We start from the raw sequence: 20,038 nt of genomic DNA, 5'->3' as shown, positions 1-20,038 counted from the left end.
CTGAGTTGTCTCCCAAGATCTTCAGGACTGTGTGTTCAATAATATTTTATTCTCTTCCGATTAACATACTTTTGATATTCTCCTTTACAACAAGGTTTGAGTCCAGGGTCATCCGAAGCCTACCAGTTTACCCAGCAGCCATCAGTCTGTAGCGCCACCTTTAACCTTTCCGGTCACCTGACCCACGGTGATACCGTCTACTCCACTGTCCGTTGTCATAACTACGCAGGGATGACGTCACACGTGACATCAGACGGCGTCACCATTGTCAGTCAGCCGCCAGACAGGTGGGATGACTAGAAATTAAGAGCCTTCTGTAACACATTGAAAGCATAGTTGGTAGAGTGTGTTTTCTGAGTTCAAAACGTCAAATTAGTGCCGTTAAAAATAAAAATAAAATTATCATGCGACGCGGTAGCATTCGTTGTACGGTAGTAACCGTTACACAGTAGTACAGCGACCCTGCTTCTGGAACTAGAATCCGTTTATTTCCGGCTACGACGCTCACCCAGCATGCACGCGAAAATCGATCGAACGACGAATCTGCGAGCTCTAAATGATATCTTCGGCAGTGATATATCTATACGTCCGGAGATTGTTCGATCAACGCGCGATGTTTAGTCACCGATGATCTTTGAGGTGTCGGGCGAATATAGACCGACTTATTTATCATCGGTTGCAAGTCGGATGGAGTACGCCCGTCGGTCGGACAAGCTTCGCACGACTCCAGTTTGTTTGCAAATTTAGACTTCCTTTGACTGAGCGTGTAATTCTGACATTGTGGCTCCTGAGGTAGTATGCGGACTGAGCTTATCGCACAATTCCTTTCCTGTGATCTATTCTACCCGTGCCGTCCATTAAGTAATTAAAGATTGATTGAACTATAATTGCTTTTTTTGTGACCAACGTTTTGTCTTACCTCATCCGCGTACAAGATGTGGCGCCATGTGATAAATGTATTCCCAGGCGATCGCACGAGCCTCGCTCAATGTGATGGGCACGGGTTTCAGGCGAAAAATACGAGCGACCGTTAATCTTACAATCGGCCGACCTTATAGCGATCAGGAAGTACGGCCGATGTTCGTAGACAATGTTAAGAAGCGATTAGGACGGGTGTCACGGGATATTAAGCTATAGTCCACTGTTCATTGTGCTTGTCGGAAATAGCTAGTGGAATTTTCCCAGTATATTAAACATGTAAATAGTGTACACAGTGTCTAATTCCTCTGTCAGGACCAGTGGAAGATTAGCTCTTCAGTGACATCTTTTATTTCTTTATCAATAATTGTGTGTTTCCTCTGCATCAGTGACCACGCCATAGTAGAGACCATGAGTGAGCCCCAGTCCTACTACCCGACCCGCGCCTCCCATCAGTCTGCTGCTGACGTCATCCACCTGTCATGGGAAGGCTTCTTTGATGTTTCCGGCATTCGGAACTACCAGGTAACGATAGCCCGTCAGTAACTAGACATGGAATGACAGACTAAGTAAATGGAATTACAGATTAATTATACTGCCTTAATTCAACTGAATATTACCTCATCACCCCAGAACATCCTTTTTTCGAATAGCTTTAGTCCCATTTCATGAATAGCTTTTTGAGGTTGGTAATTCATGGGACCAAGATAAGGTTTTTAAATCACACCTTAAGTGATATTCCTATGATGTAACGGTGTTGCAACCCCTTTCCCTTAATATTGACATTCAATGCTATAGGGTCGATTCAACTTTAATACCATGTAAAGTAATGGTAGGAAAATTTACTTTTTGCATTGTCCTAATCTTACATAGAGCACCTTTGAACATGTTCTTTTCCTATGTATAGTGCCGTGTGACTGGCCCTGGTTTGACAGACTTCCCGTGGATCAATGTTGGTCAGACCGGACAGACTCACGCAACCCTGTCAGGGCTCCAACTGCACAACTACAACAAGTATGACGTACACGTCCGAGCTGTCAATCACGTCGGCATGGTCAGTCATGACGTCACCTCTGAGTTCTATGTGGAGATGGAGCGACCGCTGGTAGTGGGTAAGCTCCGTCAGTTTTTTCCTTTACCATTTTTTTGCAATGCCTTTGCAATTCACCATGCGCTAGCTAAATTAATATCTTTTGCACATCAAATGCACATCAATGGTCTTAACATTTGATGGCAGGTAGCTTTCACGGTTGGACAGGGTTGAGCTCCCTAACAGTTTAATTTTGGAACTGCAGGGCCGTTTTTGTCAAGACATTCGAAAGAGGATAAATGACGAAAGGGACGACGAATATGTATCACTTTTGGCATGCAGGTAGCTTAGGCAAAGATGTTCATAATGATATGTAAGTTATGCAAATGGGGACTTATTCAATCCTAGGTTAGCAATTGTTTTTATGTATCCCGATTTGGTATGATTTTAAAAGAGCTCCCTCGGAAATCAGTTACCAAGTTAACGGAAGAGACAACCCCAATAGATAAAAAAAGACTAGGTCGGGGATCGAACTCACGACTACCTAGTACAAGTCGAACACTCTACTCCCTTATTATCAAGCCAAACTAACGCCACCTGCAATAGAAGCAATTTTTATAAGTAACACACTGTGTTATACACATACGAGGGGCGTGCAATTAGTAATGGTCCTGACCCATTTCCCATAGCAGGAGATTAATGAAACTTGGCACAGTTATTAGTCTTTCTCTTCATAGGAATCACCCAGAGTTATGCATTTCTCCCATCGTTTGATGCAGCTCTGGACACCGATTTTGTAGGACACCCCAGGTTGGTCCTCCAACTGATGCCTCATCAATGGCACAAGAGGGACGACCAGGTCTGGGAGCTGTTTCCACAGACTTCCAGCCACGTTTGAATTCAGGATGCCAGCGTTTTACAAGGTCATATGATGGGGCATCATCACCATAAGTTTCATTTATTTCATCAAAAGTCTTCTTTGGTGTGCGTCCTTTCAAATACAAAAACCGGATCACTGCGCGACACTCAACTGGTTCCATTTCACACCTGGTCCATTTCGCACCTGACTAAGTTCAAACACCAGTAAATCAGAAACCACAATTAGTTCAGAGCTGTCTTTTGCAACATAACCCATAGAGATATGAATTATTACACATACAAAATTTCATTTAGATCAGACAACTGGAAGTGGGTCAGGACCATTACTTATTGCACGCCCCTCGTACACTGTGTCAATCTGGAGTTGGTTGTTCATGAAGAGAATCTTCCCAAGAGACGATTATGATATACATTTGAATGAAAGTTCATCTCTTCCCAAGGATTCGATCAGTCCTCAGATTCTTCTCAGGCACGATGAGTTTAGACAAAGTTAGAATTTTGGACACTGAGGCGATCTACAACGGGGCTCTTTGATCAACCAAGGCGGCGATCGATACCGACTAATGTGCAAACCTTGACCACGTGGTACGAGCTTAAGATCATATCAATTTGAAAAGGGACTGATCGAAAGCTTTTTGGTACATGGTATTGATATAAAGCGCTATACTTTGCAACGATATAACGCTAGTTCACCTTTGTCCCCGGGGTAACCTTTATCCGTTGTTTTATGGATATAAGTCGACAGGCAGAAGTTTCAAACTGCAACAATTTAAAAATGTTTTAATTTGAAACCACGGTAGTCGACTTGATATCTGTAATACGTTTTTTTTTTAACAAAGGACATATGTTACACCACGGATAAAGTTGAAGTAGCGTTATACTAGTTTGTATGACATCCCTGCATTGTATGTTCGTTCCCAACCACAGGAAGCGAGTTCAAAAGCTGGTGGCCCCAACAGGGAGTGATGATGTTCGACTGGACAGGTGTGTTCCTCAGCAACTCCTCACTCATTTACGAGGTTTCCATAGGAACCACGTCAGCCGGAAGTGACGCCATGCAGTGGAGAGAAACGGAGAAGACCGAGATGCGTCTTGACGGTGTGGACATCAACAAAGAGCACTATGTCGTCATCACAGCTGTCAATCAAGCCGGGCTGTACACGACTGAGAGTTTCCTGATGTCCTACCTGGGCAGTGGATGAAGGAAATGACAAAAATGTAAACACTTGCGTGTTACCTAGTAGTAAATAGTAACAGTTATGTTAATCCGTGTGCTCGAATATTTTTCATTTTTTATTCAAACACAGAAATGAGGGGTGATTACTGTCCATCGTAACATGGGCGTAATTCTAATAAGTTATGTTGATCATTTTTAACCTGATTGTTGCTAATACTCGTAACTTCAATCTTGTGTGTCACTTCGCAATAACCTGCGTTAGATGACCTCGGTAGACTTGTTGTATATCAAACGTGGACAGTTTCAGGAAAGTCTACCGGAGAAAGGGTGGTACTAATAAATCTAAAAATGACTGTCAGCTACTAAATATCACCAACTACTTGGAGGACACATTGAAACAGTCCATTTTTACATAGTTAAGACCCTCTCCCAAGCAACCAACTATCTTACCCAACCTGCAGTCGGTCGGCAACCACCAGTCCCAAAGGGGGATTCACCCTCCACTCAACAACCAAAATTGAAAAAGAAGCTAGCAGACATGAGTATTTCTGTCGCCACTGTTACCCTGAGTTTCTGGGTTTTACGTCTTGGTAACTATAAAACAGCACCCAAAAATGGAAATGTCAAAGTGCCCCAGTTTCTCTTGTGTACATTTATTTCTTCTCCTTCTAACTAGGATTACCATACCATGCATCAATTATCAAACCAACCAACTTGTCGGTAGTGACCACCTTTCATCAGCAATTTTGGTTGGTTGGTTTGTTGGTTGCTTAGGACAGGTTTGACTGTTTGACTTTTCAGGCGGCGTTGGACACCTCGCAAAGCGTGATGGGATTTTTTAAAATGATATTTTAGATGTTGCTTGGTACAAATCACAAACTGCAGTTTCAGAATGATATAAGTACACGAGTTTGATACATAACTCCAGCCATAGTACTAGTATTAACGTAATGATATAGTAAAAATATAGTTGGACTTTTTTCGGACAAGGAGGGTTGGGTCTCTTGTATTCCATTGTCACGTGTCCTCAATTGCAAGCGAACCTAACATTATATGTCCAATATGAAGTCTCTACCACTGACCACAAAAATGTATGACGTGTCTGTATTGATTATGCAAATAAGGTATTCATTAGAATAGCGCACATTCTGTTAAATGCATCTGGAGGTAGCTTCTCCTAAAATATGACTGTTATTTTAGTGAATAGGAACAGGTGTGTTTACCTGTGTCTGTGTGTTTCTCAAGACTGGTACTTAACCAGTGTTTTGTAGAATTTAGGAACAAGTATATTAACTTGCGCGTAGACAGTGTTCATAATGAGAAACATAGTATTCAGTTATGTTTTTATTAGTGCTTTGGAAATGTTTTCAGCATAAGAAAGAAAATACTGCGACAAAGTGAAAACATATAGTTGACTTATCACGTACCGTAGATGGTGTTGATTTATACGTTTGCGATAGCACTGTTTTTATGCACTTGTTAATAAAATTCACCTCAGCTTCAAAAAGGTGTCTTTTTCATTTCAATGGAAGGGTTCTTTGCATCAAACCATATAGTATCGACTTTCAATGTATAACATCTTAATGTAATAAGGTGCCATATAGGTACCAGGTAACACACCATATAGGTTACTCCCAAGTGCAATATAGTACCAGGTAGCGCACCTGATATGTAGTACCCAGTTACAGGTTTCTTACTATTGTGTCAAGGAAGCATTTATGACTGTGCTGATATCGTCAGCAGTGTGTTCCGAGTTGAAGGTAGGCAATTGCAATTGCAAACTGACACCGAACCGAAAAATATCTCGAGGGCGGGATTGCTCGATTTCTTGGGGGTCGAAATCACTGGGGGGAGGGGCGAGATCTCTAGAGGGGGCGAGATCGCTGTGACACCGATCGCATTTGTGGTTCGTTCATGTAAGAACTAGCAAAAGTGGGTACTTTTTCTTCTTTCAAATTAGGAAAAAAAATGCGAATCCAAATAAATCAAATTGGAGTAACGGATCCGATAGGAGACATTAGGTTACGAAGGTTGGTAAGAAATATGCCCTACTTATTTTTTTTGAAGTGAGAATTTCGCGTTGTTGTTTCCACTGATCGGGACCTGTCAAGAACTTGATCCTGTGATTAGTTTCATCAGTTTGGTTAGTTACTTGGATGGTTGATTGTCTAGCGTCGACGTCAAGAACACCATAAACGTGCCATTCGCCGAGTAACCAGACAACTGCAGATCAGCTCTCAGGAGGGGCAAGGAATGGTTGTGATTGTTGTATCATCCATATGGTTTTTAAACTCATATTTCATAACTTTTTTTGTCTTAGCAAACAATTTTCAGCAAAATTCGAAATTCGATCTTGATACCGTAAGCACTTGAAAGGAAATCGAGCTTCAACAACTTCTTTTGTGGGGCATTTCTTGTTCCACGTACACATCTTGCCGGGGACTGAACATCGCAACACAAGTGTCAATCTAACATACAGCGACGTTATTGGATGTACCAAGCACATTAACCATTGATCTTTTGGAAGTAAGGTGTCCTGACCTTTACCCCTGTGACGTTTCTTGGCGGGGGTTGGGCTGTTTGGACAGAATGTCGTCTAACAAACAGGAGGCGTCGTTCCGAGAGAGTCTTGGCTGCAATGCTGCCAGGCCTCGGGTTACACAGAAGTTTTTTTATAACCCTCTTATAAAATGTGTTGGTGCTAGCAAAATCTTGCAAATATCATCTTGCAGTCAGGACACGACAAAAATGCTTATTTACGACCTGAAGGGCTTCTTATGATTGAATTAATAGAAGTCTGTATTTCATTTAGAGTGTGTTGGCCATGGCCGGATGTTAAAAAAAGTTTGCTATTCTATTGCTGATGTCATTCGTAAAATTCACTTGCTGTGGCCTTATATTGTTCACAAACAAAGACACATGCTAGTACATAGACAGCCTGTTGCAGTACCGTAACAAAACGCCAGATAAATCATTTTCGAACGTGTCCTTCCTTTACACAAGCACTACTCGCCTACCAAATATCATGAGGATCCATTCACAGCTTCTTGAGATATACTGTCCACAGATAAGCACACAAAAATACACAGCACGTGAAGTGCCGTAGGAAAACATACTCCACATACAGGTACCCCGTATCCGCCTGCCTATCCAGCCATAGCGTTCTGAAGCCTAGCCTTAAGGGGAGGATTAACCCCGCCTAACAGACTACACATTAACCGCACGTTCCATCTCTTAAGCAATTTTACAGGTTACTCCGGTCGCATTACATCTCATGCGTCGACCGAGGGTTAGTGCAGTCATGGTTCATCCCTGATCCCCACAGTCCAACCAAAACACATAGCAATAGTCTCGGTCCTGCGCAGACCTTCTGGGTGACTGGTGACTTTTTACCTCCATGAAAACGGAGGTATAGTTTACAGGGCATGTGTGTGTGATGTCAATGTTGGGCGCTTTATCTCCCAAACATTTTTTGCGGTTGCGATGATGGTTGGTGTTGTTTTCCGACGGCCAGGTTCGATTTTGTGCCTCCTGGTGGTTGACCTTGACACTGCAGCTGGAATTCGTGTTGTATTGTCGTTGGCCCTGCTGTGGTTTTAATTGTTTTGTTGACTCGTAGCCTTCAATGTAAGGTGTCAGGCGTGGTGTAACTGCGAGAGCATTCGGCTCGGAACCTAGAAGTTCTGAGTTCGATCCCCACCGTGCCCCGCCCCGACGTTGTGCCCTTGGGAAAGGCACTTTACACGACATTCCTCACTTCACCCAGGTGTCAAAATGGGTACCTGACTTCGGTCGGGGAGGTAAAAGACTACCTTTACCTTCTGTCTGTACCATGTATGTGCCCCTTCCCCTACGAAAACACCTGCCCGGCTTAGAAGATGTGCAAAATGAGCCTATTCTATGAGTGTCTTGTCACATCTGACAGGTTTCGGGATATATGTCCTATCCTGTTATTTTTTCCTGAAGAATATCTTTGCTGACTGTAAAGAGTTAAGCTTAATTTCATCAGGATACGTGTCGTCGGCGCAGCGTAATGGTTTGGCCCTACACCGGGGGTTTGAATCTCCTGACATGCCCCACTAATGTTGTGTCCTTGGGAAGCACTTATACGATTTTTCCTCACTTCGCTCAAGTGGAAATGAGTACCTAGCTTCGGTAAGGGATAGGGCGTTAAATAGAGGTCTCGTGTTTGAGGTGATCCACACCTCGAGCACGTAAAGAACCACCCACGTGGTTGGTCTTTCCCTGTGTGTGGGGAGCAAATAAATCTGTCCGATTATGCAACTTGTATACTCTTCAGTAGTACAAACCTGGTGTGTTACCTTATTAGGTGGGCTTACCGGGTATACAATACAAACAAATGTGGTGTTTTGCCACATTGTAAGAGATTACGGTGGATCATGACGTACAAAGGGTCTATAAGACATGTCCAGAATTCCAATTGTATTTTTGTAAACATTTGTTTTGATCCGTTCCCTTTAATACACATTGTCATCTGTTTCGTCCCGCCGCTAAATAGTTCCGTGATAGCTATGATCCACCAGGAAGCGCGAGAGCAAAGCGAGAGTATACTGTAAATGCAGAAATGTTCGCGGTGGTTTTATATTCGCGGTTTTCGCGGTGGCCACTTCACCGCGAACTTAAAACCACCACGAACATTTCCCTTATACTTTTTAACTACAGTCTATGGCGCTACAGCGGACTTAAACCACTGCGAAAACTCTATTTTCCCGCTACCGCGAAATTAAATCCCCGCAAACTTAAGTGAATTTATTATGACGTTTTTCGAGGAGCGCAAACAACAAAACTCTTTGGATTCGCGTATAGAATCCTGTGACTAAGGTCCTTTACAGAACGACTAACCTGTATACGTTAGTGTTTCATGACTTTTTGATAAGGGAACTTGCGTCATCTTCAGTTTCTTTTCTTCCAAATACACTATTCGGCATCTAATGCACTGATGGCGTTGTGTTACGATTATTTATCTAAATTTGTTATTGAAGTAAAATGTCTTCTCGAACTTTTACCCTTATCATTCCAACACGTTGTACACGGTTGTTCACTGTCCTTGCGGAAAGGGCAACAAATATTGCAATACCTCGGTTGACCCGACGACCGGATCGTCCATTGTGGGCATTAGTCCAGCCCTGAGGCGATGATTAGGATAAAGGCAAAGTGCATATCTTATTCCCGATCAGGCGCCTTACTGATTAAGTCTAGTATGTAGCGACACGATGGGTCCCTTGTCTGTCGTGATAGTACTGATAGCTTGAGAAGTGGAGAAGCTATGATAGTTCGTTTCGTCGCCTTTCATCATATCACTCTTAATTTCATGGTATCCGAAATGCCTTAGCCTGACTAAAATCGCGCCCCTAGCGGCCGGCCCTACAACTAACTCCAGCCAGCAAGAGATTGTGTAATTACACAGGCTACAAAATGCCTTACATATCGCATGGAGGAAACGCATTTGAATAGAAATATATATGACGTTTTGAAGAAGTTCGTTTCACTTTTTTAATGCTGTATATGGAACTGTAACCTGAAAATCGCGCTCCTATCGGTCGGCTGTACATTAACCCCAGCCAGTGAGAGATTGTGTAAACACAGGCTATATAGAACAGGATCTACAGTAGATTACAATCAGCTTTACAATCACAGAAGATTACAGACAGCTCTCTGTCACCGTAGAAATCCTTTTATCAGCAATATTTCTTATCTCCTAGATTCCTAATTCACTTAACAGCTTAATACATCTTAGCGCATTTGAAGCGAAACATTCTTTAGATACTAGACAACTACTCTTCAAGCAGACGTTGGGTTCCGTCCGACTTGCTTTGGACGTCTTTGCATAGCATTACGTTTTATTGAGCTTTCCTTCCAGACATTATAATCTTTTTCGTCAGTTTTTACTTCCATCAGCAAGATAAAAAGCCCGACAAAAAACCTCAAACAGGTCCAAAGCATGCCGAAGCCTATTCTCCGTTCAGATCTAAAGGAGGAAGAACAACAGACATCTCGTACCTGTACTTTAGTGAACACAACAACGGGGCATCATCCATCGTCTCTTAAAACGCTCACTGAGGGAGGCAAGAACCTCTGATAGACCGGCTCTCGGCCGCACGTTAATATATTTCTCGTGTTCCTGTATCCATGTAGCCACTCGTTCAATGGGAGAAGTGACAGTTACGGGCAGGGTTACAGGTGACGCGTCAGTGACGGGCAGGGTTACAGGTGACGCGTCAGTGACGGGCAGGGTTACAGGTGACGCGTCAGTGACGGGCAGGGTTACAGGTAACGCGTCAGTGACGGGCAGGGTTACAGCTGACGCGTCAGTGACGGGCAGGTTTACAGGTGACACGCCAGGATCCATGGAAGGTACAGACGCAGTAAAGTTACTGGAACATAGCGAGCACTCCGTTATAGTGAAAACATTGCTTTGATTTTCTTCCCAGCCGGAATATCCCGAACAAGTTGAGCTTTCCCATGTGCACGAAGACATAGTACAGCTGCACTCAGAGTCACACGACTCAATATCTGAGCTCTCATATGAATCTGTGGTGTTGTCTTGATATTGTAAATTACTCCATGTTTTGATATTTTCCAAGTCTCCAATTTCTTTACAATCGCCGGATTCCTTTCCGTAGTCACATACTCGCTGTAGGGTGTTCCTGCATATCTCACATGGAATCAGATATTTCCCCATCAGGTACCAGTCCAGGTCACCAAGACTCTCGTCTATGAAATTACAAACACACGAGTCCGTGAGATTCTTCTTCCTTTCTTTGACACCACCGTACAGCGATGTTACAGGAAGTGACCAAGGTGTGTTCTTTTGAGCAGCACTGTCTCTTCTGTACGATATAGACCCTGTTGTAACATACCCGTGATGTTGTTGATACCCCATTGAACTGCCATGTCTGGGAAGAAGTGGTCCGTTGTTAGGAAAGCAGGTGTCAGATGACTCCATGTATCTGACATCTTCGTCTATGTCTAGAAGATCTAGTACGGACTGCTGTTCGGAGATGCTTGTTGACATCCCGCTGTGCTGTGGTCACTAAGCTGACGGCTGCCCGATGTATCAGTCTTGATATCCTGAAACGGTGTGGCTTTATGACAAGGACAGAGTCCATAGATTTCTACCATTCACTAAATGTGAAGCCAATCTCTTAAGGCACAAAATATTGGCCCGGTTTATCCCGCTGATATGATGTTTTCGTCTTGAATGGGGCTTGGACAACCCCAGACGAAACAAGTACGCCTAACTCCAAACTGACTCTAGTAGATAAGTAATGACGAGATGGCTTCATCCTTGAATAGAAAAGAGGGATTTTCTCATCTTATCATGTGGACCCAGCAGCCTGTTATTAATGTGGCGGGTCGGCAGGTCTGCTCTAGAGTTCCGAAAGGGTATTATTGGCATGAATGTAGGGTTGCGTATGTTTCTATCGCGAACATTTAGCTGTACCTGCTGATGATACCCCGTGCTACTAAGTAAGGTATGTCACAAGTTACCAAAAGCAACTTCAACAACAACTTTCAGCATGACTTTAATCAAAACATGTCCGATATAAATGGAGGCTCTCTCCATTATCTTTAGTCCCCTTTAGCTTCCTCTGCGTTTACCAGCACATTTTCGACGTTTTCCAGAAATCCCCCCAAATGAAAATGGCATCTCGTGAGCACTTAATGTGTGGTGATCTTCGGTATGCCTTGAAAAGGTTCCTTTGACTAAGAACACCTGTTCCGCCATACCTTCCACTGTTGAATATAAAGAAATGAATAAATAAGTGTATGAATAGTTATTACAGTAAGAAGTGTTGTAGCTGAGTGGGTGGTCTCGAAGGCGTCCTTAAAGCCCCCTTCACACGAGAGCAAGAATGAGCCGGAATGCGGTCAGAATGAAAATTCTTTTCTATTCCTAAATTACTATTTACTTATATTACTATTTATGTCATATCTGTGATGCGAAAACGTTCCATACGGGTGTTCCGGACTACAAGTGCCAAACCCGCAATGGTAATGTAGATTTAGATTCGTATTCGATGTTCTGTATGTACATCCAAACACTTAATCTTTGTATGTTAGAATTTAGATTATTTTCCTGTTTTCAATCACTTCATGTATGAATTTGCAATTTACAAAAACTCTATTAATCGTTGTAAGGCGCAATAATAGTAACAAAATTGGGAGGTACGTGTATTACATGTTTTCAAGGGTCACTGATTATAATATATATGTATCAAGAAAACAAAGGAGTGTACAATTTCCGAGCGTGGGCGGCCTAAAACAGGTCACCATCGCGCAAGCTCTGCTGACTTCGATCGATGGCCTGTTGCTTCCGGGTCACGTGTTGCTGACTTCCGGTCATTACCGAAAACCGACGCGCGCCAGGTGCCGTCTTCTTTTTCGTCACTCAGGTGTTTTGAAAGGACGTTTCTGCGGTTCAGGAGCGCTACAGGTGATATAACATGATATCTTAACTAAAGGGGAGGTTACGAAGTAGACATTTAGCCTCTAGAGCCATACTGAGCGTGTTTTTACGTAACTGAGAAATTATACTGACCCTTCGCAGACGTCTAGCTTTCATGGGGGGGGGGCTGATGCTGCTAGTATACGTAGAGCAGAGTAAAGCATTTATCACCTTCTTCATATACGATTCTACGTAGATTTATCGCTTTGTCGGATGCATTTTTGGCGTTTTTCTGCCGTGGAAAAACATTGCAAGACTTAGGTAAAGTAACAGACATGGCGGTAAGTGGTGATGTTCCGGACAGGGGAATTGAAAAAGTACCAAAGAGGGGAGGGGGAGCGGTTACGAGTGCGACAAAAACGTTTTGAGCAGTTTAGCTGACTCAGGTCTGTTGCAAAGTTCTTATCTTTTCTTCTGCACTGCGCATCAGTGTGGCCTCTCCTGATTTTTAGATGCTCCCTAAACGGTGTCAATCCCAAATTCAGGCGAGCTGTTTTAATTGATATTTATTTGCAAATCAATGCCCGTAGGCTAACTGCAATGTACAGACAGTAAAAAAGCAACAAGCAACAGCTATCTGTTAATGTTTACTTTGCATGACAATGCATTGTACTGACATGTATATGCAGCATAGGTACAGACAATATATCAGCTTTGGAACTAAAACAACACTACCAATTAGAACCAATCATCAGATCCGAATAATTGGTAGTACAACTAATTGGTAATAAACTTGTAGTAAATGTACAGCTAAGCAAAGATCTCTAAGAATATCAGTTGTTGTTAACTTATCATAATGTACTAGTACTTGTAAATGCTGTGTCAGGCATTGGTAACTAATGTACACGAATGCTCTAGAAGCCTAAACCCATGATCCATTGGGTCCCAGAATGGTTAATAAGTACTGTAGGAGGGTCTGCATGCCTTTTTCATTTGCGTCCAGCGTTATGAGTCACCGTTAATCGTTATCGGTATAAGCGTTATTGATCGTTTTAGTTCCACGTTAAGCGTTTGTTTTGGGTTATCCCGATTTCACCAGAAAGCGTTACCAAGACATTTTTCGCCACCCGTTATACCTAGCCTCCGTCGCAGAATACGAGCGGAGTTGGCTCATATTTCACGGGGGTTCGCGAGTTTCTACGTTGGGTAGATTCTCTTATGCCGGCCTGGAAAGGGACTTTGTAGATGAAGAGAGTTTGCCGTGGAAGGGAGTTTCCAGACGGGACAAACTTCCTGTCACGGCTAATTCTCTTCCTCGGCAAACTCCCTTTCCCGGCATAAGAATCTAGTGAACGTTGAAAATCGCGAACCAGCGCCCCTCCCCCATAAGGTAAAAGCTAGCCCCGCTCGAAGTCTGCAACGGAGGCTACGTCATACCCACGAAGTCAAACGCCAGATGGACCTCGGAGCGTGTTGGCTTGTCTGTATTTTCGCTCATATGAATACAATGGAACAATCCAACTCTTTCCCAGAACGTTCGCAAGTCAGGGCAAGGACGTTATATGAAAAAGCAAAGCATTCCATGATGCGCTAGCGCGCCGGGAGCGAGATTGTTTCCCAATGATCGACGTCTAGGATGACCATTGGACACTTGGAACTTCTGATATTTTTTGACCACAAATTACTGACCATCACCGTGGCCACAGATGGAGAGCTGGATCCTCGTCACTTTTTTGGCGGTAGTGTTGGCGTCACCCCCACCCCCCCAAATCAAGCTGAAACCCTTGCGTACTGATTTAGTAAATATATAACTAGTCTACCCACAAGATCTGCCCCTAAAAATACAGGAAATGGCGTTTGAAATCGTTCAGATTTCAAAATTTCTCCGAACCTCCCGGCCTTCGGCGTTGGACATGGTGAAAATATATTGCGGCAGCATCACCCAAAAGGTCCTTTTTACTCTTTACTAAGTTTCAGGAAAATGTGCTCCTCGAATGCAGGAAAAGGCGTTTCATAGGGTCCAGATTTCAGAATTTCTCCTGCGTTTTAAAACTGCGTAAATGTCAGTCACTTTTAAATGGACCTCATGTAGACTTATGATTTATCCCTTGTGAATTTTATGTACATATATATATATTGTGTATGTTAATGAATAAAGTGTATTCCTGTGTCATATAGTTTTTGTCCAGTTACGTAATGCCCTTTGATAAGGACCACAGGAAGGGTAGCTGTAATGTAAATGCATATCATTTCATCAAGTCAATCTTGCTCTTTATTGTAGAACAAACTGCTATCATGCAATAGAGAAATCACACACTACGGCTTTAACATGAAATTCTGTTGCTATTGTTACAGAACTACTGCAGTCATGTCCGATGTTACCGTGAAAACAAAAGTCAGCAGTGAAGACCTGGTCCTGTGTGGGGAGGGGGGCGAGTCCACCATTGTACCACAGTACTTCATGCCGAACCACATGGAAACTCACGCCAGTGAGAAACCCATCATGAAAACTCACTCTAGTGAAGAAAACTACATGGAAACTCACTCTGGTGAAGAACCTTACATGGAAACTCACTCTGGTGAAGAACCTTACATGGAAACTCACTCTGGTGAAGAACCTTACAAGGAAACTCAATCTGGTGAAGAACCTTACATGGAAACTCACTCTGGTGAAGAACCTTACAGGGAAACTCACTCTGGTGAAGAACCTTACAGGGAAACTCACTCTGGTGAAGAACCTTACATGGAAACTCACTCTGGTGAAGAACCTTACATGGAAACTCACTCTGGTGAAGAACCTTACATGGAAACTCATTCTGGTGAAGAACCTTACATGGAAACTCACTCTGGTGAAGAACCTTACATGGAAACAACTAATAACACAAAAAAACCATATCGCCGGTGTAAGGAATGTAGCAAATGCTTTCGCAGCGCTTATTTCCTTAAGATACACATGCTGACACACACGGGTGAGAAACCCAAAAGGTGTGAGGAATGTAGCAAATGCTTTTACAGTGCTTATCACCTAAAAAGACACATGCTGACTCACTCGGGTGAGAAACCCTACAGGTGTGAGGAGTGTGGCAAGGTGTTTGCCACATTGGGGGCCCTAAACGTCCACATTCGCACTCACACTGGTGAGAAACCCTACAGATGTGACCAGTGCAGCAGAGGCTTTAGTGGAAGTGGTGATCTGAAGAGACACATGTTCACTCACACCGGCGAGAAACCCTTCAGCTGTGGGGAGTGCGGCAAGCAGTTCAATCGGCGGAGCAATTTACAAAGTCATATGAAGACTCACACTGGTAAGAAATATTTATTGCAGATTTACACAGGTGAGAAATCTATCATGGAAACTCACTCTGGTAAAGAACGCTCCATGGAAACTATCACTGATGACAAACCCTACACTTGTGAGGAATGTAGCAAATGCTTTCACAGCGCTTATCACCTTAAGAGACACATGCTAACTCACACGGGTGAGAAACCCTACAGGTGTGAGGAGTGTGGCAAGATGTTTGCCACATTGGGGGCCCTAAAAGTCCACATTCGCACTCACACTGGTGAGAAACCCTACAAATGCCAGGTGTGCAGCAAAGGCTTTAGTGGGAGTGGCGATCTCAAGAGACACGTTCGGACCCACACTGGCGAGAAACCCTTCAAGTGTCAGGAGTGCAGCAAGCAGTTTTCCACACCCAGTAATCTAAAGTCCCACAAGCGGAGAAACCACACGGGCGTGAAAGATGCAACAAATAGTTCAGGGGATATTGTTATGAGCATTTTATGATACACAACAGAGTCCTCCCCAGGGGATGGAATAACGGAGACCCTCCACTATACTCATTTTGAAATTTAGTGTGTTTCTTCCCTATTTTCTTGGTTAGTTTTGCTAAAATTAATGAAAATTCACAGATTTTTGTGCCAAGTGGCATCACTTTTCCAGTTGACATTGTCTGAAAAAACTTGTGAGTGGGCGATGATCAAAACAATAGTCGTTTTGCCACTGCACAACAAAGAAATCAATGTAATATATTATACTTGTAGTATTTGACACCCTCTGTCATTGCAAAATGAACCCTTTTTCATGAAAGCGCAGCGCGTTGGTTCGGGTTATTTTTGCCAGCTTCCACACTATACTAAAAAATTCTAGGGAGAACCCTGCACAAGCACACTCTCACTGCATACTATCTCTAGGCACCTGTACAGTTTTAGTAGATGATTTATGCAACAGTTAAGTAACAACTACATGTATGTGCAGTTTTCGTGATCATTAAACAAGATTATAGCACCTTGCTGAAATCATTACAATATTTTTTTTATATTATAAACCTGCCCAGAAAATGGAGTTGGGCTGATTGGGCTATTGTACGTAGTGATCGAGCTCGACTGCGTTCCAAAGACACGGTCCCAGTTTAAAAAAAAGGTGTCCCTATCAGACAGTTTACGGGCTGGTTTTTTTTTTGCACTTTGGGGCGTGGCCCCGCGGGATACCTCATCTGGGTAAGTAGCGCTCCCGGTGCCAGCCATATGGGCAGGGTAGGCCGGCACGAGGGGCTGGGCACGTCAGGCCGACTGTACCATTGTACGTGTGTGTGGCCTTTCCTAAAAAACAAAAATTTCAATCAATTTTTTTTAATGTTTTCTATCGCTAGAGCTCCGCTTCTGTGATTCTCAACCATGTTTTGACATGTAAGCAAACATACCTCCAAATTTTCGATGACGGTCAGTCCATCATGTTCACGGAGTGACCTAGTTCTCGCGACAGTTGCGAGAACTAGATCGAGACTTGCGTGGATCTTCTGCCCCTCACACCTAGGATGGTCACTCTAGAGACAAGGAACAATCTCCCGCTAGCTACGTCGTACTCCCTTACTTGAAAGGCGTCACTGAGAGACTCAAACGCGCGTATGCCAAACATAATGTGAACCTATTCTCCAAACCAGGTTATACTCTTTGCAATGCCCTTGTTCGACCTTGTTCAGCCACCAAAGAAGATGTCGACCATGACCAAAACCCATCGTCTCTTTAGACGGACGGAGGCCAATGATGATGTTCGACCTAAAGACCCACTTGCACCTAGTGAAAAGTGTGGTGTCATTTACAAGGTAGAGTGTGAACAGTGTGGGGAGGTATATGTAGGGGAAACAGAAAGATCGTTAGGAGAACGGACCGCAGAGCATCAAAAGTCCATAGACAACAAGGATTGCAAATCCGCGCTGAGTCAACACCTACTCCAATCGCGCCACATTGTAACGACCAAACCCATCTCTGACACTGTTAAGATCATTGACCAAGAACTACGCAAGGCCCATCGGAAGGCTAAAGAAGCAGTCCACATCCAGTTGGAAGGTGCGAAGCTGAACCGGAACGATGGCTGGGAGCTGCCCAAGTCCTACTTTCCTCTACTCCGCAAGGAGGCGGGATGAGGGGCAGTTATAAGATCCACGCAAGTTTCGACCTAGTTCTCGCAACTCTCGCGAAAACTAGGTCACTCCGTGAACATAATGGACTGACAGTCATCGAAAATTTGGAGGTATGTTTGCTTACCTGTCAAAACTAGTCACTGACTTGATTGATGAAAAAAATTCTATTAATCTATAGAGATTGTAGAAAACGAGTTGTTTAAAAGACCAAGCATAGGCGAGCATGCATATTTACTGCATCGGCTCTCAAGGAAGAATAATAAAAAATGCAATCAAATCAAACTCGTCTGCAAGAGATGATGTAACAGTATTCCTACCCTTTGATGTATATGTATAACTGTAAGTTAAAAAACATTAAGACGACAACTTTGCTTTATTTTGCTTCATTTTCGCTGTATGATAAGAAATGATACAGTACATGTAGCTTGTATTCTCGCTCTCAACTGAAGCTGACATATGCCACTCCCTTATATCGCCCTAGTCAAGAAAAGTGTGCATAGAGCTTAAAACAGTGATGTAGAAAAGAGCAGAAAATTCTATAAATAAACAGAAACAAGCGTGGGTGAAGAATGCATATTTACTACGTCAGCTGAAAAGCAGGAATGGTAAGTTCAGTTAAACTCGACGTGAGGTAAAAGTCGTTTACAAGAGATGCTGATGCAACAGTATTAAATTTTGTATATTTCAGCATATGCTTACTTGTTTATACAAAAAATCAAAAGGACAACGTTGCTCCAATGATTTGATGTATATATATATATATATATATATATATATATATATATATATATATATTTCTATTATTGCAGTATGGGAAAAATGATATAGTAATAATATGTTTTGCTCTCAACTGATTGATTACGTTAAGTCGTATTTGTTTGCCTTATCTTAGTCAAGGTTCTATAGTCAGGGGACATGTATGCAGGACTGGAGAAAAATGGCAGTCTTACAAAAGGCTATAAATTCAAAGAAAAAAGCGTGCATATTTATTACATCAGCTCACTTGCAAGAATAATCGTTCTCGACTTCAGTAAAAACTGCACTGTAATCGAGTAAAGGTCATCTACCAGACATGGTGGAGTAAGAGTAAGAGTAAGAGATGTAAGAGTATTGAGTACGTTTGGCTCATTTGATGTGTATGCAATTTACACGTGTTAGGAAACATTCAGAAGGCAATGTTGTTGCAATGATTTGATGGGAATTTTTGCGCTGATGTTGCCATGTAGTAAAAAGGAATGATACAGTATATTTACTCAAAACTCATTGAATCTGTAGTACCTTTATTACATCCCCTTGCTGCGGTAAAGTCAGGGGAGAAGTCTGCAATTGGAAATGGTGATGTGAAAAAAGTAGTTAGTTTACAAAGAGGGATGCAGTCAAAGAAACGTGTGCATACGTACATATATCTATAATGCATCGGCTCATAAGCAAGAATAAGAAATTTTACTAAAAATTCAATTAAATTAAACTTGTCCATAAGGGATGAAGATGGAACTATTTCTGGGTTTTGATGCAACTTTGATACATACTTTCTTATTACAAGATATCAAGAGAAAGATGTTGCTCCAATAATTGGATTTGTAGTTTTGCTTTCTTGTTGCTGTATGGAAATAAGGGAAGATACAGTAACTGTCATTTCATCGTCACTGATTGGCTCTGTAATCAGGGGTGCCTAAGTAATCATACGATCCTTACGGAAAACATACGATCCTTACGGAAAACATACGATCCTTACGGAAAACATACGATCCACTACTAAGAAACATACGATCCTTACGGAAATCATACGATCCACTACTAGGAAACATACGATCCTTACAGAAAACATACGATCCACTACTAGGAACATACGATCCTTCTGGGAAACATGCGATCCTTACTAATCTTTTGGACCAACGCACGGGTCACGTCACACAAGCGGCAGATTCACTATGGCGGCCTCGGAATTGCTCATTGTTAGTTACGATATCTTCGCGTACGGGCTTATCACATCCTGCTAAACACCAAAACCCCAACCTACAATAATGCTGGCTTCTTAGGCGGCATATTATTATTCTCCAGAGTCCGCCATCTTGAATTTGGCACTGATGTCACGTGGTCCAGCAAATTAGTAAGGATCGATTGTTTCTAGTAGTGAATCGTATGTTTTCTGTAAGGATCGTATGTTTCCTAGAGGTGGATCGTATGATTTCCGTAAGGAT

General features: G+C 42.7%; 2 protein-coding genes across 2 annotated transcripts in view; both read left to right on the top strand.

The window, feature by feature from the left end:
• LOC118422217 overlaps positions 1–5,497 on the top strand; it is a 45,317-nt gene extending 39,820 nt beyond the window's left edge. Inside the window, 4 exon segments of the mRNA XM_035829734.1 lie at positions 95–287; positions 1,308–1,443; positions 1,826–2,030; positions 3,755–5,497. Coding sequence (XP_035685627.1) covers positions 95–287; positions 1,308–1,443; positions 1,826–2,030; positions 3,755–4,029 — 809 coding nt within the window. The 3' untranslated portion in view covers positions 4,030–5,497.
• A 6,828-nt stretch (positions 5,498–12,325) lies between these two features.
• LOC118423309 (zinc finger protein 700-like) lies at positions 12,326–16,713 on the top strand. The gene is made up of 2 exons (XM_035831420.1): positions 12,326–12,462; positions 14,770–16,713. The coding sequence occupies exon 2, from the start codon at positions 14,783–14,785 to the stop codon at positions 16,199–16,201; it is 1,419 nt and encodes a 472-aa protein (XP_035687313.1). The 5' UTR covers positions 12,326–12,462; positions 14,770–14,782; the 3' UTR covers positions 16,202–16,713.
• Positions 16,714–20,038: the final 3,325 nt, after the last annotated feature.

The sequence above is a fragment of the Branchiostoma floridae genome, chromosome 9, assembly GCF_000003815.2.
Source record: "Branchiostoma floridae strain S238N-H82 chromosome 9, Bfl_VNyyK, whole genome shotgun sequence".
NCBI lineage: Eukaryota > Metazoa > Chordata > Leptocardii > Amphioxiformes > Branchiostomatidae > Branchiostoma > Branchiostoma floridae.
The sequence above is the reverse complement of the archived record's forward strand: the minus strand, read 5'-3'. Positions and strand labels throughout refer to the sequence as shown.